This window comes from Hemiscyllium ocellatum, chromosome 12, assembly GCF_020745735.1.
Source record: "Hemiscyllium ocellatum isolate sHemOce1 chromosome 12, sHemOce1.pat.X.cur, whole genome shotgun sequence".
NCBI lineage: Eukaryota > Metazoa > Chordata > Chondrichthyes > Orectolobiformes > Hemiscylliidae > Hemiscyllium > Hemiscyllium ocellatum.
The window spans coordinates 34,998,249-35,023,594 of record NC_083412.1 but is presented as its reverse complement, the minus strand read 5'-3'; the positions used below and the strand labels follow the sequence as shown (position 1 = coordinate 35,023,594).

General features: G+C 38.0%; 1 protein-coding gene across 1 annotated transcript in view; it reads left to right on the top strand.

The window, feature by feature from the left end:
* Window positions 1-4,768: 4,768 nt before the first annotated feature.
* Window positions 4,769-25,346, top strand: part of LOC132820725 (glutamate receptor ionotropic, kainate 1) — a 116,433-nt gene continuing 95,855 nt past the window's right edge. The window contains exons 1-4 of the mRNA XM_060832992.1: window positions 4,769-4,904; window positions 5,032-5,289; window positions 16,711-16,892; window positions 18,867-18,920. Of these exons, the coding sequence (XP_060688975.1) occupies window positions 4,784-4,904; window positions 5,032-5,289; window positions 16,711-16,892; window positions 18,867-18,920 (615 nt within the window). The 5' untranslated portion in view covers window positions 4,769-4,783. The remainder of the gene's footprint in view (window positions 4,905-5,031; window positions 5,290-16,710; window positions 16,893-18,866; window positions 18,921-25,346) is intronic.

The following is a 25,346-nucleotide window of genomic DNA, read 5'->3' as shown; positions in this document are numbered from 1 at the left end:
GCATTCATTCAGAGAAACAGAGTGTTCCACCACACTCATGACTTGTGCTTTTCAGATGGCAGACAGGTATTGAAGAGACCACAGGTGTGTTACTTACCACGTACACACAGACGCGCACACAGATACCCACACACACCCTTACAGACACATACACTCCCACACTCACACATGCACCCCCTCACAGACTTAAGACACTCTGCACTCACTGCACACACACACACATACACTTTCTCACACTCACAACCCCCAACCCAGACAGACACACACACACACAGACGAAGACCCACATGCACACATATATTTTGTGGGGTGAATTTGTACTTGCACAGTTACATTGCACTTTGCTCAAAAACTGCATGAATTTATGTAGAACTCCGTTATGTCACTTTTTAGATTAGAATCAATCTAAACATCATGGCATAGACAGAGAACACAGGGGGCCAACACCTTCAACGTATTGTCTAGCTATCACCATTGTTAACAGCTAACCCGAGAATGCAACATTTTAAAAAAAAGATTTTCTGATTTACACATGAAAGAAGTGAAACTATCACTGTATCCTAACAGATGAAAGGCTTAACAGACTATCAATTTTTCAATGTATAATTTCAGTTACATCAGATTGTAAATTTTTGCTATAAATTCTGTGTATTAGGATTGAGCCCTCCACTACCACCTGATGAAGGAGCGTCGCTCCGAAAGCTAGTGTGCTTCCAATTAGACTTGTTGGACTATAACCTGGTGTTGTGTGATTTTTAACTCTGTCATAAAGAGAGCTTCTTGAAACGGCAGCCTGTTTGTTCATTCTGTCGATTGAGTTCATTGTGTCCAGGCTTGGTGATTGTAGGCAATGTTTCCAACATGTGAAGTTTCTCATAAATCAAAGTAGGAACTCGGAGTTTTTTGACACCTGCCATGCTTCTGGGTAAAATGTTAATTTTGGTTCAGACTGGCTTTTGCTTAATCCACATTGATTTTGGGAAACTTAGCCAACCCCCATGTGAGTCAGGTTACCCCGTGACTATACTTTAAATGTTTTTTTTCCCCCGTTTTTAAAAACTACTTCAGTCATTGGAAGTTTCAGGTATTAGCTTGGTCTTTGGGATTCAAAGATGAATAATCCATATGGTGACACTGAAGCAGGTAGATGTTGAGGTGCAGGATTTTGTCTTGCGGTAAAGGTAATGTAGAGGTTTTAATGTATTTTGAAATTGAATATTTTGACCGCAGAGTAGATTCTGACATAGATTAGGTATTGCATGTATGCTCAGAGTTGGGTTAATCTAGGATAGGGATCACAGCTTTGTAAAATAATAAGTTCTGCCTGATAAGCTTACTGGAGTTCTTTAAGCAATAATTGAGAATATTGATGTAAGAATTATAGTTATTGTGGGTGATCAATTTTTTTTATATATGATGCCACATGCAAGGCTAAAGGAAAATTGTCAGTCTGGACAGTAACCAAAAGACTGAAAGCAGAAAGTAATGGGAATGGATTTTTTTTGGACCGGCTGAATATAAATAGCTATTTTCCTGGGCCAGTGTTAAGATCAGGAGGGAAGGAAAGGCTGTTAAGTGGAACAGTAAAAGCCATCAAAGAACAGAAACAGATGAGGATGACTAAAGAATATTAGGAGAATTAAAGCTTCAAGAGAGATGAACAGCCATAGGGTCGGTCTGGTATGCTATTGATTCTGAAAGAAAGGGAGAAGTGGACACATTTGAACACAGTGCACGCGCCTCTTTATGAGGTAACTTGAAGTATGACTGTAGATTGTAGACATCATCAACAAAGTCACAGTGACCCACAGAATATGACGGCAAGTTCAGAAAAAGGCGCAGCTTAAATAGAAACTGAAAGATAAATATTGAATGCCACCACACAGTAGGAATAATATTTATAAGGAGAAGTTGAAGTTCAAAAGAGATATATGGTGGACTGACATGGAGAACTATTAACAGGAGTTGACTCAATTAGGGTAATGTATTTGAGAAGAGCAGGGTTGTAGAAATCACACCATACTTTCCATGAGAGACAACTGAATATATTACCAAAAAGAACTTGCTTTAGCCAGATCACAGTGTCTCGATTACCACTGCTCCTTTGTTTAAAAGAATAATTCAAATTGGTGAAAAGGCACCACATGGTAGATTCCAGTTCTGAAAAGACAGAGAATTGTTTGAGGGGGAGAGTTTGAAACACATTAGATCCATGGAGATTGGATAGTAAGAACATGACCGGTCACACATCAATAACTCCATTCAACTTGAGCACTTGAACGCTTCAGGAATGGTTGATCATTTCAGAAAGGTAAATTTCAGAAAAGTAAGGAAATGCAGTGGAAGCATATTGAACACCTCAAATTATGAGATGACAATAACATGCTACAAATCTGATATATGAAAGAAAATATTGGAAACTCTCAGCTGGACAGGTAGCTCTGAATATCTTCTCCAATATTTTGAGCCTGTCTTTAAGTTTGAAAATCATCTTATCCCAATCAAGGATTTTTAAATAGCCCTTCTGGTCTCAGTCCAGTCGTCTCCATTTCTGCTGCTTTAGTTGGGAACTCAACACTGACAGATGATGGCTGTCTCTTTCCATTCAATGGCTTTGACCCTCCTACTTGCCAAGTGACTTCCTGCAGGTTGTTTGACTAAGTAGGATATTTCCCTCTCTGTCTGTTGTTTTGCTTGAGATTTTTTCTTGTCGCTGTTTAATTTCGTTCATTGCACTCTCACCTTCCTTTATTGTATTGTCTCCTACAGAGTTTCTGCACCCTTTCCAGCCATTAGCAACTTTATGAATTCTGGCTGAAGTTGGAGTTCTGGGTTTGCATGGAGGTTTTGGGGAGGTAGCACTATCTAGCCTTTTAGGTCATTTCCAAGCAAATTATTGACTTCTGGCATAATTAAATTTCCGAGCATCTCTACTGACACCAGCCTGGTAATGAGTTCAGTCTTCAAATGTATTTTCACTAATGGTACCTCAACACCTTGTTCGGTTAATCCTTCAACTAACATGCTTGAATTTGCTCTCTATGGGAAAACCTCCACTTCCCCTGCCAGCAGTCTCTGCAAGCAAGCAGCGTCTCTGTTATCCAGAAGCATAGGGTGTTCTTTCTCTTTTGCATGAAGTCCTGTAGCTTCTGTACCTTCCTTTGGTATTTGCACGTAGAGTGACTATATTTGTAGCAATGGATATGGGTTGTGCTGAAATGTTACCTGTGATTTTCTATATATGCCAACAATGCTCCTTTATGTGATGTTGGATCAGACAGTATGGCCCTGTAGCTCTGCTGCCTACATTTTTCCTTTCAAAAATTGGCGATTGGTCTTGCCACTTTGCTTCCTCGCTCTTTTTCCCAATACGATCGAGCTCCTTTCCTTCTGTTTCCATTTTCTCTTTTCCCTGCTGATATAGACCCATTGGCTTAGGCCTGCTCTGATTCAATGGAGTGATTTAGTTCAAAGTCCTTGGCCTTTACAGCAGCTACCCATGTAGAGGTAACTTTGTTCTTCAGGCACATGTTATTATTGTCAGAGACAATTTTTGAACTCACCTCACACCAGTTCTCTTTTCACCCTCATCAAGCATGTTCTATTTTTAGATATCGTATCCATCAGTTGAACACAATTTTGTTTGATTCTTTCAAATCCCAGATATATTTGAATAGATTTCTTACATGAATTTCATGCCTGCTGCTGTGCTTCTGGCACAAGTTCGCAAGTACAGCCTGCCTCCTTAGTTTGTTTGAAAACAGCAATCAATTCGAGAGGTAAGGTGGAAAAGATCTCTTGAGATTTTCCTATGAACTGACCCAAGATCATCAGTATCCACATATTTTTGGGGTAAACATGGTCTATCCTACTTTTTTGAAGCTGTGAGGAATGATTCAATGTTTCTGTCTTTGAATTTCATAGAATCATAAATCCCGTCAGTGTCGAAGCAGGCCACTCGGCCTATTGAGTCCACACCGACCCGCTGAAGAGCATTCCACCTAGACCCATCCCATCCCTGTAACCTCGCATTTCCCATGGCTAATCCATATAGTCTGCACATTCCCAAATACTGTGCACAATTTAGCATGGCTAATCCACCTAACTTGCACATCTTTGGAATATGGGGAATTTTATGTCTTTGAAGCCTGTTTCAGTGTCATGGCCTTTCAGGCTATTATTAGGCAGAGTGAGATTCTTCCTTGCAGCTTCAAGTTGTCTAGCTTCTAATTTTCTGTGAGCTTGCAGCTCCAGTTCCAACTTGCCTGGTTAGAATTCCCTGTCCTTTTTTTTCTCTCCTCATTCTTACATTTCTTTCAGGGCCTGAAACTCTAGCACCTTTTCATTGTCTTGGAACTCTAGCTCCTTTTCTTCAACTTGCTGCTCTAAGTGTTCCCTTTCTTGTTGAGGCTTTCCTTGCTCCTATTCATAGACTTTAAACTCCAAATTAATTTTTAATTTTTTCCAACTCAGTTAGGGCTAATGTACCCCAGTTTGGTTCCAACTGAGTATTTGCTGTCTGACATGAAGTATTTCTAATTGAAGTGAATCAACAGTAGACAGTCATGTGAACCCTGCGAGTCATCATTTTAGGCTCCTTGTGTCCACGACAAAAGATTAGTCTCTTTGCAAGATGTATAAAACTATAATTACACCGCTGTAACAAAATGCATGTCACTTCTTTCCCAAAAAGTAGAAAAGCCCATGTTGAACAATGTTTATCTGTTTTCTTTTAGGAGGTATTTTTGAAACTACTGAAAATGAGCCAGTTAGCATTGAAGAGATGGCCTTCAAATTTGCAATCACTAGTATAAACAGAAATAAAACATTCATGCCTAATACCACCCTGACATATGATGTACAAAGAATCAATCTTTATGACAGCTTTGAAGCTTCCAGGAGAGGTCAGTGCTTTTTTATTTCAAGTTATCAGCTTCTGAAACTATATCCTTGAAAAAGCTTGATTTTCAATTAGAAAGAATATGTGTCAGATTTATAATGAAACTTAACTGTTTCTTTTAAATCCACTAGCTTGTGATCAGCTCACACTTGGAGTAGCAGCCGTATTTGGACCATCTCACAGTTCTTCTATAAGTGCAGTACAGTCTATCTCTAACGCAATGGAAGTTCCACACATTCAGACACGTTGGAAACATCGCATTGTGGATCAGAAGGAATCATTCTACGTTAATCTCTATCCAGAATATACATCTATTAGTCGAGCTATCTTGGACTTGGTGCAGTACTACAAGTGGAAGACAATCACTGTAGTTTATGAAGATAGTACAGGTGTGTAACTGAATGTACAAGCAATACACAATACCTAACTCGTCTTATGATTTTAATATGTCATTAAAATCTTCACCAATTTATATGGTTAAGTCACACTCCTAATCCAATTAGCTAGAATATTACTTCTGCTACATATACATAGCTTATTTTTGTATAAATATTTCAATGCTTTACACTGACTTGGTAATTCTGATTAATTTATCTGGCAATAAATCCAGAATTGTTCGAATGTCATTCAACAGCAGCAATGTGCACATGTTTTATTCTGAGCTGACAAAATCTCTGTGAGAAATGTTGCATTATTGATATATATTTAATTTAATTAGAAAACAGTAGGTTTGTGTTGATTGTAGCAAATCTTATTTAAATAATAAATTGAGGGAGGCTTTACTAATAAGGATTGAATTTATGAAATAAATGATCTGCTATGAAATTCATGTGCTTTCTTTTCTCTAAAACCATAATCTCTATTAAAACTTTGCAAGGGCAATTAGGGAAGGGTAACAAATACTAGTCTTGTGCATAACTCATAAGCAAACAAACAGATGTTGTTCAGTTTCATATATAATTCAGTTCAACTAGAGTTTACCTTGTTTTTGCGATGATTTTCACACTGATCTAACTCTAAAGTGGCATCAATCCAAAGAAAAATTAGTGGAGTTTTGCCAACTTTGCAAATTTGCCAAGGAATCTTAAGAAATTAAATGATAGAATTGGCAGCCAGGATACAACTAGCATTGTATATCTCCATATTTACTGAGATGAGTCTGTTTCCAGTTGCGAAAGGAAGGATAAGGATAATTATGAAGAGACACGATCAAATATTCTGTAGTAAGCAATTATTCCTGAGCCACTGTGCCTTTGCAACTACATGTTAAGACATATGCGTTAATGTTACATCGATATTCTAGAATTTAATTGCGTATCTTTGGGAATTGGTGATTCAATGCAGCTTGTTTTTCTCATTTAGCAGATTAAATAATGAGGTCCAGTCTATAAATTATATTAAAAAATATGTGTGCAGATAGAATAGGCCTGATTGGGGAAATGTTTTTTTTGCTCTGTGCATTCTTTATGTTAATAGAACCATAAAATATTACAGGTCATTTGGCCCATTAAGTTTGTGCTAACATTTTTCCTTACATGATCAATAATGTAATTTCATATTCCCCATGATTTTTAAATATTTCTAAAATTAATGGTCTTTGTTTTATCCAATGGCTTGTATAGAGAGTTCTGCATCATAAGCATCTTCTATGTGAAGAGTCCCATTTTCTCATTTAAATGTCCTCTATGTGTCACCTTGTTTCATTTTCTTGAAGACTTAAATCTTTTCAGTTGTAGTAGGAAAATAAAATCTCACAATTATAATTCCATGTTCCAAGTGTGATTCAAATAAATCTATACTAGAATTTCTCCTTTGATTCTTCTTCCTCCTCTAAAGGAATGTCCAAAACTATACATCATACTCTAACTTCAATCTAACTAACTAGTATTCGTAAACTTTCTGATTTTATATGACAGCCCTGAATTTTCAGTGAATGACTGCAAGGACCACGACAACATGATCTCCAGTTTTAAGACATTCACATGAATAACAAACTAAAAACAACATTAACTGAATGCTATTTTTATTGGCAACCTTTACTCTAAACTGTTGTAAAAGTTCCCCATGTGACCTTTAACACTGCCAAAACTCCTACATGATGTGAAGGTGTTGGTGTTGGACTGGGGTGGACAAAGTTAAAAATCACACAACATCAGTTATGGTCCAACAGGTTTATTTGGGAGCACTAGCTTTCGAAGCGCTGCTTCTTCATCAGGTGGCTCAGAATCAGTCCAAAACTATTCTCCATTTCCAATGGCCTGTTTCCTTTCCTTTTCCCAGCTGGATAACTTCTAATCATGGAACTGACGTTCACTGTAAGAATTACAGAGGAGATTTACTCCTTCTAGCCCATTAAGTGACCTTTCCAACTGCCTTTAAATCCTCTTGAACTCGATCTTTTCAGACTGAGCATGAGCTCCCACCTCATTCTGCATGGTGAAGAATAAAATCAGTATTTTGTCTGCTTCAGATGAGGACTGGCTGTCTCCGTCTCCCATGGTTCACTGCTGAGAGGGTTGCACACTGACTTCTCTCTGGGAGTTTTAGGTCTATATTAGAAACCCTGCAATAGATATGACTGATTTTCTTTGTATGCTTCTAATTCCAAAGCTCATCTCCATGGCGACATGAATCACATAATGTTATAACAAGATAGAAATTCTAATGAATTACCTCCTAGGCTCCCAATTCCATTTTATCATGGAATTAAGTGCACAGTTTAAAGTATAATTAGTTATAGCCCTTCTCGTCATAACACCTCCCTGTGAAATTTGGGGACTGACAGTAACCGTGATCAGCATAGCCGTTTTTGTCATTGTCTATAGATTTTATCTTCTTGCACCTTCCGACTAGTGATTCCACCCAACACCCCCCTCACTTTAACCTTTAACCTTCGAGTTACCAAGGATTGTTGCCAGCAGTAGTCAGAGCAGTGAAAAAACCTAAAAACTTTATAAACGTCATATTATACCATATACATTACACATATCTAAATGCAACACCAGGAGTTTTTTTTGTTAAACCTTTGAAGTTGTTCCATTTCTTGCTGACTTTTACTGACTTGTATATCTTTGTACATTGGATAACGCAGTTTGTGTACTCCACTTAAGAACATAAAAACGTAAAAATAGGAGTTGGATCAGACCATTTAGATTCCTGAGCCTATTTCAGTATTCAGTAAGGCCATGGCTGAACTAATTGTGGCTTCAGCTACACTTACCATGTCTCCCTCCCTCATTAACTCTTGACTCTCTTGTCAATCAAAAACCTGCCTTGTGTTAAATGTATTCAATGATTCAATCTCCACTGCTTTTGGGGTAACAACCTTTGAGAGGTTAACATTATTTCTGATATCCATCTTAAATGGGAGACCCTTTGTTTTGAAATTGTACCTAGTTCTAGCTTCCCCCTTGAGGAATTACATTTTCTCAACATCTACCCTATTAAACCCACTCAGAAATTTCTATATTTCAATATAATACTTCCCATTCTTCTAAATTCTCATGAAGTTGATTTATTTTTGTTAGACAACGCCTTTGTTCCAGGTGCCAACCTATTGAACTTCTTCTGAACTGCCTCCAATGCAAGTATTACATAAGGAAACCAAAACGATATATAATATTTCAGGTGTCATCTCAGTTGTAGCAAGGCTTCCATCTTTTAAACTCCATTCCTCTTGCACTAAAGTTTACATTCCATTTACTTTCCTGTGTTCCTGCTTGCTAACTTTTTGTGCTTTGTGTGTGCAGACACCCTGAGTCCTCTGTACCATAGCATTCTGAAGTTTCTCTCCATTAAATAATATTCTACTTTTCTTTCCATCAAAGTGAACAACCTCAAATCTTCTCATATTAAACTTCATCTACCAGAGATTTTCCCAGTCACTGAACTATCTATATCCTTTTGCAGACAGCTTTCACACTCCTCACAACTTGCCTATCTTCACAGCAACACAAAGTTGACTACATATGCTCAGTCACTTCATACGAAGTTTATAGTTGTCAATAGCTGAGGTCTGAGCATTGATCCATGGGACATTCCACTAGGCACATTTACAGATTTTGCAACTTGAATTCTATTCATTTCCTTATATTATTTCGCATTTTCCACATTAAGTTGTATCTGTCACTCATCTACCGAGCCTATTGGCTTATCCAATACTTTTATGTAGATTTTCTTCATCTTCATATTCAACACAATTTACCATTGCATCTAATCACCAGCAAATTTGGTTAATATTCTTCAATTGTTAAAGTCACATCACGCATATCAAAATTATTAAGAGTTGACCTGGTCCAGGTCCCAGTGAATTATGCTTCCAGTCTAAGTGATTTTATTCTGCTGTTACATTTCACTATCTGGATTTCAAACATGCCCCGTCACAATTGCTGATTAATTTTATGTGCTTTTGTCTTTTTCATGAACCTCTTAAATAGTACTTTATTTCCGTGTGGAAACAGGCCCTTCAGCCCAACAAGTCCACACTTACCCTCTGAAGAGCAACCCACCCAGACCCAGTCCTCTACATTTACCCCTTCTCCTAACAATATGGACAATTTAGCATGGCCAAATCAGCTAACCTGCACATTTTTGGACTGTGGGAGGAAACCGGAGCACCCGGAGGAAACCCATGTAGACACGGGAGAATATGTGCAAACTGAGGCCTGAAGCAGGAATTGAACCTGGGTCTTTGGCTCTGTGAGACAGCAGTGCTAACCACTGTTCCATCCCTGTGCCACCATGCCGTGAAACTTTGTATTCAGTTTTTGGTACTTTTCCTGGATTTCGCTAAGGATTGGTTGAATAGATGCTGCAGAGGTTTAAACACTCATTCTCACACTATCTCTTGTTCTCTTATATTTGCACACAACTCTCCACATTCCTCTCTCTCTCATTTCTAAAAGGTCCAGGAATGAACTTTTTTTTTCTTATGAAAATCATTTGAGTTGATTACATTGCAAGAAATAAACATTTTCTCAGCAAGCTCATGTATTAAATGTTCTGATAATATTTGCATGATGTCAATGTGGTAAAGGTACAAAATGCATTCTGAAAAATTATTACCACAGAGAAAGTATTCTGTTCTTTAGAAAGTATTCATGAACATAGAATAGTAGCAATCTTAAAGATAAACACTGTACTAATTTGAAAAAGATTAATGGTGGGTCAGATGTTTGGGGAAATTTCAAGCATGAGCAAAGCATGACTAAATCGATAATAAAGCTCGATAGAAGCATAAGAGCTGGTAGAATTTGAGCAAGTATTTAAGCAGGAAAACAGGGGAAGCTAGTGTTAGTCCTCTGAGGGGTGTGTGTAGGGAAATGATAAAATAAGAAAGTGAAGGCTTTAAACAAATGTTTTGTCTATCTTCATATTAGCAGATTTTGACAATTACCTTCAGAAATTTTTTCTATCAAAAGGCAATAAGGAGACATAAAATTTAAATAATTATCAACACCAAGGAAAATGTGCTCAATTGGACCCAAAGAGTGAGCAGCTCTTAGAACTGGATCGCCTATATGCTGGTGCCTTCAATGAAATGGCAGCACTATTGGTAGATGCAATGGTACTGGAAGGACTAGTGGATTGGAAAATAGCAAATGTAATAAGTGTATTCAGGAAAATAGAAGGCAGAAAGCAGGAAACTGTAGGTTAGTTAGTCTTATGTCTCTCATTGGGACAGAAATAGAATTCATTATCAATCAGTTTATAGCAAGCTAGAAAGGAAATCACAATGTGATCAAACAGAAACAAAATAAATTTGTGAAAGGAAAATAATATGTAACTTCTCCATTAGAGTATTTTGATAAATTAACATTCACAATGGATAGAGGGGAATGAAGAAGAGGTATGCTTGAATTTCCAAAAGGCATTGGATAAGCTATTGCATCAACTTTTGCAGAAGCAATTAGCACATTGTATAGGAGGCAATATATTAGCCTGGATAAAAGATTGGTTAGCTAAAAGAAAGCAGAGAAAAAAGATGAAAGGGTGTTTCTCAGGTTGGCAGTTGTGGAGTGCTATATGAATCAACCATTTAAATCAATGATTTAAAATCTAAGTCAATTATTTGGATGAGGCACTGAATATATTGCAGCTAATTTTACCATGAGTAGGTGCGTAGGTAAGTAAGTTGTCAAGTGGAGATAGTTTATTTACAAAGGGTCTAGACAGATTGTGAGTGGGCTAAAGTTTGGCAGATGGAGTATAATATGAGTACATGTGATTGTGTCCATTTTGGCAAGAAGAATAAAAAAGCAATTTATTATTTAAATATAGGGAAATTGCAAAATTCAGTGCTGCAGATAGATTTAGCTGTCCTTGCAGTTGAATCGCAAAATGTTTGTACACAGGTATAACAATTGATCAAAAACTGAATGGAATGTTGTTGATATAATTTATGGTGAGCAGAATGGAATATAAAAGAATATAGAAATTTTGCTACTGTAAAATAAAACATCAAAGAACATCTGGAGTACTGTTTACAGTTTTAGTCTACTGATTTGAAAAAAAAATTGCTTTAAAAGCAAATGTTCACTTGACTCATTCCTGGGACAATATACTTATCTTGTGAGGAAAGATTGAACACTTTAGGTCTATACTCATTGGAATTAGAAAGAATCAGAGGTGCTTTCATTGAAACCCATACGATCTACAGGATACTTGACAGGGTGGATAGCTGGAGGATGTCACCACTTATGATGGAGATTGAAACTAGGGGATATGGTTTAAGCATAAGATTACCCTCTTATGAAGGCAGTGACGAGGAGAACTTTTTTCTGTCAGTGATTGTCAGCATATTGAATTCTCTTCCCAGCATGTTGTGTCTTTAAATTTATTCTAGGCTGAGCTAGGTAGATTTCTGCTAGACATCAAAGTCAAGGGTTATGAGATGCAGATAGCAGAGGAGCTGAGAACACCACAAAGTCATCCATGATCTTACTGAATAATAGAACGGGCTCAAAGGGCCAAATGGCCTACTCATGCTTCAAATTCCTGTTTGCCAATCCTATTTTAGATTCCAGAAGAAAAATGATCCAGCTCAAACATGCATCAGAAGAACTGAAAAAGCTAACAAGAAAATTTACCAGAACAGAGAATATAGGCTTTTAAGTTTGCAATAAATCACAGAATTGTTACATCATAGAAGAAGGCCATTTGGCTCAAAGTGTTTGCATTGTCTCTCTGAATCAGAATTTCACCCAATACCATTCTCCCCACAGCCTTTTCACATAACCTCAATGTCTGTTGAATGTTTCAGGTGAACCTGCCTCCACCTCTGAGGCACTGCATTACAGATCTTAACCACTCACTGCATGAAAGAGAACCTTCGTGTATTGCTTTTGTTTCTTTTGCCAGTCTGGCTACTCCTGGCTTCATAATAGAATTGTAACTTACTTTTCAAATCGTCTCTCCATAGTCTTCCTACTGAACCTTACATTTCTCTAAGTAGAACTTAACCCTGCCAACCATCTGAACATTTCATCAACTGGTCTGTCTTTTCAAATTTCTACAATATCCTCCTTTCAGTTGAAGGAAGTAGCCTCAAAACTAAAGCAAGTATTAATGAAACAGCTTTCTTTCTTCAACATTTCTTAACAGAATATGAAAGACCTTTCGTACACCCAACATTTAACTGCTACTTTCTTGTAACATGTCAAAGTAATTCCAGGATTTTCTGCTTTTAAATTAACTATTTGCCTACTATTTTTAGTTCTGTGTTCTCTCGGTTACTGTTGGTATGAGTGAAAGAAATTCATTTGGCCCCAACCATTCACTCATACAAATTATCAAATGAGTAAATAGAGCATAATTTCATATGCAAATTCTCACTTGTTTTTTATTCACTCGTGGGGCGTGGGTGTCGCTGGCTGGCTAGCTTTTATTAGCTGTCACTAGTTGCCGTTGAGAAAGTGATGGTGAGCTGCCTTCTTGAACTGCTGCAGTTAACATGCTGAAGGTTGACCCATAATGCCCTCAGGGAGACAATTCCAGGCACTTTGACTAAGCGACAGTGAAGGATTTGTGATACATTTCCAAATCAGGATGATGAGTGGATTGGAGGGGGTGTATGTGGTGATGTCTATTGTGACATATGGTCTGTCCTTTACAATCCATGCTGACTGGTCTTAATTAACTTGCATTTCTCCAAGGACTGGATAAATTCATCCTGCATTATAGATTCACATTTCTTAAATAACTGCTGATTTGTGTAAATGTCTCAAATTCTTGAAAATACATGCCAAGAGCAATTGCGTTGCATTTCAAAGTTCTGACCCCTGGTATTTTATTTTGCAAAGCATCAGGAATTATATTCGATCATACAGAATATTTGATGAAGAAGTGCTGAAAAAATGATTTGACCTTTTTAATATTGTCCAAATTGATAATCTTCAGCAAGCAAGAATGATGGATGAGGTCCAAAACAGCTTTGCTATTATTTAAGCATTAGGAGATGGAAGTAGGAAGATTTTCTTAGCATACTTCCTGAGTATAATAATACCAATGGTAGATTCTCCATTGTTCAAGGATATCCAATCTATAAGTACTTTCATTGTTGTTTGTGGGTCCTCTCATGATTAAAGAGTATGATCCTGAAATAGCATGAATGTCCACAAAGCTGGCAGTTCATACTTTCATTATTGCTGCCTGAGGGAGCAGCTGCAATTTTACCAACTTCTGGCATTTCTCTGGACATGCTAGATGCATCGATAGATGATCCTCAACATCCTGAACCAGTTTTCACCTCCACATGAGCTAGTTGACTGCAGAAATTTCCCAATGTGATAATTAGATAATTCTATAGTAATATGATTATGTTAACTCAGTGGATTTTCTTATCCTAGCCAGCATAGCACACTGTATAGATATTTCTGCTGCTCATGAGTAGGTCTCCTGGAGAAACACATTAAAGGATGCTTTGATTTTCAAGGTTCCCTTGAAAGGTGTAAAGTGTGATTCAGTTATGTCTGGTAAGGTTATACTGAAGTTGTTATGTAGTGTTAAGCTGTGCAGGCACAGCTACAGCCAGTCAGTCTCCAGTAAAGTCCGTTTCCTTTTATTTTGATTTTCTAAAAGTCAATGGAAGTGTGGGCCATCTTGGGACTATCAATGTTGCTGAAAATGGAAGTATTAAAAAATGTTAACTCTATCCACTACTATTTAAGTAATGATTTTAGAAAGTTGGGTTTCTACATAGATATTAAGGATTTGTACTTACATACAAGGATCAGAACAAGACTCCAGTCTTTTCAATTTTGAGATTCTGCATGATTGTCAGGTAGCTAGGAATGGTGACAATATGTAACTCAATATGTAAATATGTGACAATAAGGTCCACATACACCCTTCCCATGATGAGAACCTAATGATTGGTCCAATCCTAGAAAATTATGAACAGAATATTCACACAACACCAATGAAAGTTCTCCATAACCATGGTATATTTGCAGGTAAGGTCATTAAGAATATAGCTTATAAAGGTTTCCAGTTCCATGGTAAAAATCAACCTGCAAGATTTTTTTTAGTAATCAAACAACATTGATGCTCCTTTTTCCATTGGAAATAACATACAAAATAAAGTGCTTAGGTTAATTTAGGCCAGCACTTTAGTAGTCTTATAAACAAGACTTTTCATAAGGTTACATAAATGAAATTGGAAGCTAAATCAATTTAAAAATAATCAGGTTATTAGTGACTTAATTAAAATAATTGACACAAAAATACCATTAACGAGGGCCTTAAAAATAATATACAACAAAGTTGCAAAATTTAATTTGAGTCTTGTATGAAACCTTTTGAGAACAGACCATAAAATCATAGAATCCCTACAGTGTGGAAATAGGCCATTTGGCCCATTGAGTTTGCACTGACCCTCCAAAGAGCATCCCACCAAGACCCAGCTTCCCACCCTATCACCGTAACCCCACATTTATGATGGCTAACCCACCTAGCCTGCAATTTACCATGGTCAATCCACTTTACCTACAGATCTTTGTACTGTAGGTGGAAATCAGAGCACCCAAAGGAAACCCACGCATATGTGGGGAGAAAGTGCAAACTCTACACAGACAGTCACCCAAGGCTAGAATTGAACCCAAGTCCCTGGTGCTGTGCAGCAGCAGTGCTAACCACTGAGCCATTGTGCCACTAAATATATAGCATATCTGCCTTCCTTGTTGTCATAAAGTCTGGCATAGGGACAATCACAAAACATGATTTTTATTCTTAAAAGGATTGGTTTGTCAATGTATTCATACCTTACTCTGTCAACTTCAGACTACTATCAGTATTTGTGAATTAGCTTTCATTTATCATCAGTTAAGAAAAAGAGAGCTTTTTTTTCACCACCGCTAATTGTTATTGGGACAAATTTCTGACTTTGGAATCCTGCAGAGAAAATTTGCAATTTAAATGGCTAATTGGATGAGTAGGGGTTACAAATATTCAAACTGCTGAGTTTCAGCTGCTTGTGTGTGAGACTCTCATAGGATGCAAGAAATTGGGAAATAATCCCTCAATAACTTATTTTAAAGGTAATACTAAAATCCTGAATTCTCACCAGGGCGTCATACAAACAAAGGACAAGAGTAGACGACTCAGCCCTTCAAGCCTGCCCTGCCATGCAATAAAATCACTGCTGATCTGATTTAACATTCACGCTACATTCCTGCAATCCTCCCATAATCTTACATCCCTCTAATAGGCAAGGATCTATTTACCCTGGCCTTTAAAATATTTAAAGATTTTGCATCAAATTCCTGATTCCAAAGATTCACAACACTTGAAGAGATTGTTTTTCCTTGCATCTGCCTTAAGCAAGTGAACCCTTATTTTTAAATTAAGACCCCTTGTTCTAGTTTCACTCGCAAGAGACCATATCCTTTCCACATCCAGTCGGTAAAGTCCCCTCAGGAGCTTATACAGAACAACCTCGATTATCCGAGTTTTAGATTATCCAAACAAGATCTCAAGGTCCCATAAAATACTATCCATTATCAGAACAATCCATTATCCAAACAAAATACTCCCCGCCCGTCTCATTCGGATAATTGAGGTTGTTCTGTCTTTCAGTTAAGTCACCTCTGACTGTTCACATGTTTGTAGGAGTCATTGTTTGGAGAACTTGACTTGAGACCCTATCTCCAACATACATTTGCTCGGGGTTGGGGGGGTGAGGGGAGGGGGTGGCGCTTCTTGCTAGTTACATATGATTGTGAAACACTCTTTTTGCACCTTGTACATAAAAAGATTACAAATCCCTTATTATTTACAAAAACTATGTCAGTATCTTAGCAATACCAGGATGAAAAGTCAAAAGACATTCACATACATTAGCAATTCAATAGCTGTTGATTAGGTTTCAGTCCTACTTTCAGAATAACATAGCCTAAGAGGATTATGGTTTCAAGTAAAATGTGCTCACCTGTATATTTATAATTTTTTTAAAAGATGAAGTTTCTGTGGGAGCCTTGGCATATATTAAAATTTAATCAGTGGAATGTATGATCAATGAATCATGTACAGCATGCATAGAGCTTTTCAATATGCACCATTGGTGTACAAGGCTTCCTATCTGAAGCAGATCATAAACTTACTCTATAATGTAATGATCTTAGGTCGCAAAGGAGCTCTACCAACAGGTAGATAAGGACAATTAACTCCGATCTACAGAACAGATTACACTTAATCAAATTTTCTTGAAATTTGAAGAAATAGATACATAGATGGTTAATTAGTAAATTAAACTGTATTTTGGGGGATTTACCATTATACAATTTTAATTAAATGTTGTGCTTTTTATTCACCAGGTCTCATACGTTTACAAGAGTTAATGAAAGCCCCCTCCAGGTATAATATTAAAGTTAAAATTCGTCAATTGCCATCAGGCAATAGAGATGCTAAACCTCTTCTGAAGCAGATGAAAAGGGGGAAAGAGTTCTTTGTGATATTTGACTGTACATATGCTACTGCTGCCCAAATATTGAAACAGGTAATTGAAATCCCTTATGTTCATTTGCTTGCAATAGGATGCCTGGATGCTTTCCATTCTGTGATCAAAATGCCGTAGTTTAACGGACTGTACAAAAATGGTTTAGCTGAAGCCTTCCTGGATGAGTTGCATTGAAGAACCTTACGTAATCAATAGGACAAGTGACCGTGGTTCTTTTTTCATCAACCTCGTCCTTTCTGTTGTTAAAACTACCCTGCCTCCGTGGATTCATCCATAGGGGCCTCAGTGGATTAGGCCGCTTTATAAGACACATCATTGAAACAACTGAATGAAGTATTGGTCACTATTGACCCAGAAACTATAGGCTGCTCCCTCATTGGAGAGAGGTGACTGCTAGGCAGTTTAACCTGAGGTCACTTGACTCAGATGAGGGGCAATTGTCATGAATAACAAGAAGGGAAAATTAAGTCTGTTAAAGGATAAAGGTGTGATAAAACTGTTATGATATGTCATGCATATATGATTTACTGAATATAAATGATAAGGTCCAAATATTTAGAAGATGAAAGCCTTTCCAGTATACTCGAGCCTCTACGTGGGGAGTGAAGAAAACTTGTAGTTCTGGCAAAGCCATGAGTCCAGTCTTCCTGCTGTACAATCTTCAATGTGATAAAATTGCTGGTTCTGATCAGTGCTGCATCTGTAGCCCCCAAGTGCAGACAATAAATTGATTATGTCATCTGATGTGACCTGGAATGAGGTATAATCATTCAGAATGATGGTTCCTTTAGAGTAAACGATACTGCGGATGCTGGAGATCAGAAATTAAAACAAAATTCTGGAGAAATCTTGACAGTCACAGGCAATGACAATTGTTCATGTCAGAAATTCAGGATGATTGTGAATCATGACAATATCATATTTCAAAATAATACACAAAACACTATGTTAAACAACAGTTTTTAAAATGAGTATTCCATGATGCACAACATCTCTGAGGAATCGTTCTCTGATGTATTTAAAGTGATGAATGAGCTGTTACATTCTTTTTGGAAATTCTCGTCAGCCTCTGTCCATTAAAGAATCAATTATAAATGTCAATGTCTGGATACAATGCCAGTATGTTTGTAAGTGGCATAGTGATTTGAATTTCCATATGCCATAATGCTTTGACTTTAAAACATAATTGATTAAAGTACACTGAAAATTATTGACAAAACACTAATGTTTTCCTGCAATTGTAAAGTGTGACTATGAAGCAGCTTCTAAGCTTCAATGCAACTATATAGTGTCCATAAACCAGTGAAGAGGTTAGCAAAGAATCCAAATGCAAGAATAATTATTGAAAGAAACGTTGCCACTAACCATACTCCTAGACTTATTTTCATGTCACTATATTGGTTACATTTTATTCCAGTACCATCATCCCTGAATCTGCCACTACTCACTTGACTTACCTCTGTTTACATATTCATGGTCAACAGTCCTCGCTTTCCCAATATATGCTCTTTGCTGGATCCCACTTATCTCAGTGCTGCAGGGCACCCAGCAATGTTAACCTGCTTGCTGCTTCCCCTTAGTGAGCTTCACTGTTTCGCTATTCAGTTCTAGAATCATAATAATGAACAATCCAGCCTGCTGACATCTCCACTACACAGTAAATCTCCAGCTGTGTTGTGCAATGATACCTTAAACCTAGGCCCTGTACTGATATATTATATGAAAATCTCTTATTCATTATTCAATGAGGAAGAGTGAGCAAGTTCTTTGGATGTCTGGGCTAGAATTTATTGGAAGATCAATATCATCAAAACAAATCAATTGGTCATTTGCAGCTGATTGTGGCATTTTGCGATTTTTAAATTGTCTGCTGCCTTTTCTTCCATAAAATCAGTGACTAAAATTCAAAGAATCTCCTAAACTTGTGAAATATTTTAGAAAAATTTAAGATGTAAGTGTTCTATGTAAAGGCAATTTTTTTATTTGTTTAACACTGATTTGTTCCTTTTGCAGATTCTCTCGATGGGAATGATGACTGAATATTATCATTATTTTTTCACCACACTGGTAAGGCTCTAAAAACAATTATTTTTGGAGACTTGTGGTCCTGATTTGTTTGCTTCTTGCTGATGTGCCAATATGGAATTGGTGTTGGGAGCAATAATTACAAAACCTTTCAAGTGTTAAATGTACCAATACTGTAACAAAAGCTACTGAACATCTATATAAGCAGTTGCATCACAGTTATTTCAAATCATACTGGACCAAGGTCTGATGGACAAAGTGCTAGTGAAACCTTGATCTACATAGCTTCTATATAGAATTTATAAGCAATAAATATCAACGCATTGCATTAGCCTTTATTTGTCTCAAACTTCTAGAGCTCCTAATGATATCCCTTCAGAATCTCTCGTAATGTGTTTTGTTCCCCGACAAGCATAAATGATCACAAACTTTATACACAAATTCTGAAGTTGACCCTGAATATACTCTAATCTCACCATGTCTTGTGGAATGGTACTTTATTGCTTTGATATACAGATTGTAGTGAGTGTTGTGGTATTTTGCATATGGCTGCATACATAAAGGTAATAGGATAGTTCTAAACTCCCTTCAAACAATATGACAAGTTATCTTGAACTTTGGGTAGTGAGAGCAATTGTGCTTTACTTTTTATTGTTAAATTTTGCTGCCAGCCAATAGTGAATATAGTTAAATTCTTCTCCCCATTTCATTTTCTTGACACATCTGTGATTGCAAATGGTCAATATTTTATATATTGCAATCTCTTGCCGGGATACTGATGTATGGAATTGAAGGACCACTTTATAACCATTGTGCAGTATGAATGCCTGATTGTATGTGGATATCTTACAAACATACAAATGAATAGCAGAAGTAAGCCAGTCAACTCCTCCACCCTGCTTCGCCCATTCAATAAAAGCAAGCCTGATCTGTATGTGCTATGCATTCCTATCTAAACTGAAGAGAGGACCATTTTGCTTAGACACAATAGTCTGTCACACTGATTCTCAAAGGCTGTGTCTGGGACAGTAAGCTTGACTCCTTCACACCTTCACAAGTGGTGAAGTGCCAATAGTAGTCCATTCCTGCAGTTCCTGTGTTCTGAAATCACTTGCATTGCAAGTAGAGCATTAAATTGCATAATCAGAATAAGTCATTGTTACTGAATTTAGTAGCACATCACTTGTCAGCAGAATCAAGCAGCTTGCAGCTTCTGCTGCACTGCAGGATTTGAAAGAGATTTGAGAACATACTACACATGCATATGAGCCTTGATAAAATGTTGCAAAGTTCATTTAAACATCAATTATGCTGGAATTAATGAACTCAACGTAGCTAATTTATGGCTTCACCACCATAACGCTGACAAGATTTTTCCTCTCATTACTAATGTTGCAGTTTGCAATGGCAAGAGGCTCAGAGTGTGCTTATAACCCCTTGAAAGATGTAGATGTGTTCATTGTAATTACAATTTTAAGTTTTTTGATCTTTTACATACTTGATATCGTGAAACAGAGGCGTAGGTAGATTCCAATTCCCTATTCCTTCCATGGAACATATGCTAGTCTTCATATCGAGGTAGCTTTCAGTAACATACCCAGGATAATGAACAGAATACGCTTTCTGTCAGGGATCTGAGCTATTAGAAATTTTCCCATGCCTAAACTTAACTTGCCTCTTTCTCTCACCTTCAATGCATGATACAGTACAACAGCATCACACCTCATTTTAAACTATTACTGCCAGAATTCTACTTCCCCATGTAGCATGAACAATTTGGTTGTGCAATGTGCTTTTGAATAATACTACAACTCGCCATTGATGCCAGATCTTGGAGGTCTCCACGCTAAAGATTTTGGGTTAAGACTCAATCCACTTTATACCTGTTCTCCTTGGCAGGATTGAAGTCATTCAATTAAGTTTCACATTTCTCACTGAGTCTAAATGTGGTCCAGCTTTCAGTAACTGGGATGGAGGTCTCTTGCCCTGTTACTAGCCCTGCTGGCTGGAAGATGTGAGTGGTCATACCTGCAGCGGTTTTGGCCCAGAGGACCCAGACCTATTGAGGGTCCTGCCCAGATGCAGGTTCACCCTACTCAGCTGGAACTTTTGCAGGCTTTGGAATCACAGGAAAGCGAGAGGTGGAGAGGCCAGTCATTTCTGCAGTGTCCTGAGAGGAAAATTTATGAGGGCTTGAGTATGGCTCCTTCTCCATCTGGGTATATGCTGGCACCACCCTTTCAGACAGGAAGGGGTGGCTGAATTGGGGTCAAGATGCACCTTCCCCTTACCATTGATGCTAAGCCAGCTACACTGATGGCGTGCAGGTCTGCGATGCATACCCAGCTGACACTGGGTGCACCAGACGTGGCTATGTCAGTTAACTTGTCAGTCAAAGCAAATAGACGCACACGTGCCAAAGCCACCTGGAGATCTTCATCCTTCAATGCAGCTTAACAAGTGTTTCTGACAAACTTTCCTGCTGTTCCTGTGCCTATCTGTTCAGTGTGACAGCGTCATTAATGGCCAGGGCCAGGTAAGCATCCTTTGTCTAGGCTAAATGATTCCCAGCCTGAAGCAGTCCTCTGAGTGTCAGTGACTTGAGGCATTTCTTCCTTGACCTGCTGAGGAGACGTGTCAGTGATGTGTTCAACATCATTCCTGAGTCTAATGTAAAGAGACAGCCAACTGAGTTCAAAGCCTCTGAAATGGAGGGGAGAGCAGGGAAAAGTAAACTTTGAGAATGCAGTGACTTCCTCCTTAGTGCCTCCTAGACAGGCCTCTTTTTGGCTATGTTTACCATGTGCTGTTGGTGCTCACAACGGAGAAGAGAGGAGGGAGAAAAGCTTGCGCAGATTAGGAATGGGTTAACACTGGAGGAATGCGCAATGCGGCACAATGGGCTTTCTGGTCAGCCTTTAAGGTCACGACGCTCCAAATGAGTGTTTGTGCTCTTCTCTAACTCCCTTAGGAAGTTTCTCTTTGTATGGGGACAGGAACCTGATTTTCAAGCCTCCTCCCACTACCTGCAAATTGAAATTCAGTCAGGAACACTTCAAATGATCCAAAAACAGAAATTATTAAATGTCAAAAGGTAAGATTCGTTAGACTCAAAATGTTAACACTTTTTTTTCTACAGATGCTGCCCGACCTACTGAGTTCCTCCAGCAATTTCTGTTTTTGTTACAGACTTGCAGCATTTATAGTTCTTTGTTGTATCTTACATTTTACTTGATGTTCATTCATATGCACGGCAAATAAAGTGGGCACATCTTTAATAAGGATCTTGTGAAAATTCTGATCTAGTTTTGTTCAGTTGAAATCTAACTAGAAAGCTGGAATAACATTCATTTTAGATTGCTTCCCACTGGGCAATAAAATGTATCTAGTCATGCATCAGCTCAGGGTGTGATCTGCCATGAGCAGTATTTTGCTGATACATTACTGCTGCTACACTGGGTTATGTACTTCTGGTATATTACTGCCGCATACACTGGGCTGTGTATTGAATATGCCTTATACAGTCCAATGTATGCAGCAGCATTAATGCTGCATATATTTGACTGAGTATTACTGATTAATTACTGCTGCATTTGTTGCTTTTAAACATATAAATATTGACAGCCACCAAATCATCAGCACGGGCTCAATCTCCTTTAAATCACTTTACTTTAGCCTAAACTCTTCAAAAAAATAAATAATCTGCTGTTCCATCAAAACATATGCAAATTGCACCGTTGTTCCTGAATGTCATTTATATTTTTGCATCACCAGAGAACTTATTGAAGCTCTTGACAGTACTTGGAATATTTCACAAGTAATACAGAGCTGTATAAACCCATTGAGAAGTGTGTTTTATATTTTGTTTAATGTTCATTTTTAAGAATGAAAGAAATTGAATATTTAAGCAGACGTATAGAAATATTTATTATTGTCTCGAAACTAATGGCATGAAAATCAAATTTCTGCATTCTGTGGTCAAGAAAAAGAAATTTAGCCAGTTACAATAATCCTGAGAGCTGGGTGGTATAATGTTGACTCAGTGCCCTTTTGCTTCTGCATTGTATGTTTGATCCCAACTCAAAATAATGGTTCGAAGATTTCCTGTAACAGCCAGCTGGAAGCTCTGGAAGTGAAGCTAGTTTGAGTGGTGTCCTTGTACATGTGAGATTCTATGGCTCAAAAACTGCTCAGAATTTGTCACTCGGTTGACAGCCCCACAACTGAAAGGCCATAGAAATGACTGGAGTGAAGCGAAGAAATAATGAGCTGAATGCTAGTATTTTTGAACCCATTGACTTCAAGATACAGCAAGTTATGAACTATTAAGCGCAGAAACCAATCTGATGTAACTGGGACTCATCATTTTAGGTTTGCTAAAATATTATGTTAAATCAGAATAGAGAATGCATTAACTTTTTTGTTGTTGACTTTGTTACTAACCCTTGCTGGTTGATGGTAAACTGATGGCGGGGGGGGGGAATGGGGCGGGGATGGGGGGAGATTCCACTTGACAGTTTGGTGAACATGAATTCACTTTCTTTTTCCAAAACAAAAGGAGAAAATTTTCCATAAACCTGACCTTTCCTTAGATTCACTAATAGCAAATTATTATACCCATTGTAGAAGGTTCACATTATCCAAACAATGTCCACAATTCGTTAGTCACGTTATAGTCAATTCGCACTGACGAAATGTATGCTGCAGTAGATTGACCTGTACACCTGCAGTAGTCAGCTGCCTCTCATTCGCAACAGCCATACATTATAGAATTTGAAGCTTTTGCTCAGAACTTTTGAACCTCATGTGCCACTTGGCTCTCTGTTATAGGGAAATAATAATTTTTTTAAAAAGTTTAAATGAAATGACCTTTAACATTCTTTAAGTTCAGGTTTGTTTATTGATCAGACCCTCCAAACTGATGGGCAGTATCTGAGTCCAAATTGCACCAGAGGAATGACAACTCCTGGTGTAGGCCACCGTTTTCTTTGCCTCCATCTTAAAACCATCTCCCTAGCCCGAGTTGAACAGGTTTCCAATAGAGTTCTGATAAGACAAGTAATTCAGTGATGATACTATGGCTTTAAGAAGTGTATCTTGTCCTTTGTTTTAATGAAGAAGGGTTGAGACAGAGGTGATGAACAATCTACCCAAAGCCAAATAAAGTAAACAACTTGTTTTTTTTTAAGTTGTAACAATAGAAGCAGCCTGAATGGGTGGAGTCAAGCTCCTACATAATCAGGATTTTTATTTTCAGTAGTTACTGGGGTCTTGAAGCTGGATATGGAAATTCTTATTCCTCTGTCTGATACAGCGGGTGTTCTCTTCCTGCTGTTTGAAATGCATGTGAGACAATATGCTATATCAAATTTGCCTTTGCCAAATGTGTGTTTATGGGATGTGACTATATTGGAACAGTTAATTAGAACAAGAACAAAGAAAATTTACAGCCCAGAAACAGGCCCTTCGGCTCTCCAAGCCTGAGTCAATCCAAATGTACTGTCTAAACCTGTCGGTCAATTCCTAAGCATCTGTATCCCTCTACTCCCCACCTACTCGTGCATTTATCCAGATGCATCTTAAATGAATCTACCGTGCCTGCCTCTACCACCTCTGCTGGCAACGTGTTCCAAATGCCCACCATCCTCTGAGTGAAGTACTTGCTGTGTGTATCCCCTTAAACTTTCCAGCTCTCACCTTGAAAGTGTGACCTCGTGTTATTGAATCCTTCACCCTGGGAAAAAGCTTGTCTCTATCCACCCAGTCTATACCCTTCATGATTTTATAAACCTCAATCAGGTTCCCTCTCAATCTCCTTTTTTCTAATGAAAGTAAACCTAACCTACTCAACCTCTCTTCATAGCTAGCACCTTCCATACCAGGCAACATCCTCGTAAACCTTCTCTGCACCCTCTCCAAAGTGTCCACATCCTTTTGGTAATGTGGCGACTAGAACTGTACACAGTATTCTAAATGCGGTCGAACCAATGTCTTGTACAATGTCAACATGACTTGCCAGCTCTTATACTCAATACCCCGTCCAATGAAGGCAAGTATACTATATGTCTTCTTGATCACTCTATCCACCTGTGCAGCAACCTTTAGGTCTGCACTCCCAGATCTCTCTGCCCATCACCTTTTCTCAAGGCTCTTCCATTCATGATATAATTCACTCTAGAATTAGTCTTGCCTAAATCATCACCTCACATTTGTCTGGATTGAAAACCATCTGCCACTTTTCTGCCCAACTCTCCAGTCTATCTATATCCTCCTGTATTCTTTGACAGTCCTTTATGCTTGCTGCTACTCCACGAATCTTTGTGTCATCTGCAAACTTGCTGATCATACCAACAGTGCCCTCTTCCAGATCATTTAAGTATATTACAAACAATAGTGGCCCCAACGCTGACCCCTGTGGAACACCACTGGTCACCTTTCTCCGTTTCGAGAAACTCCCTTCAACTACTA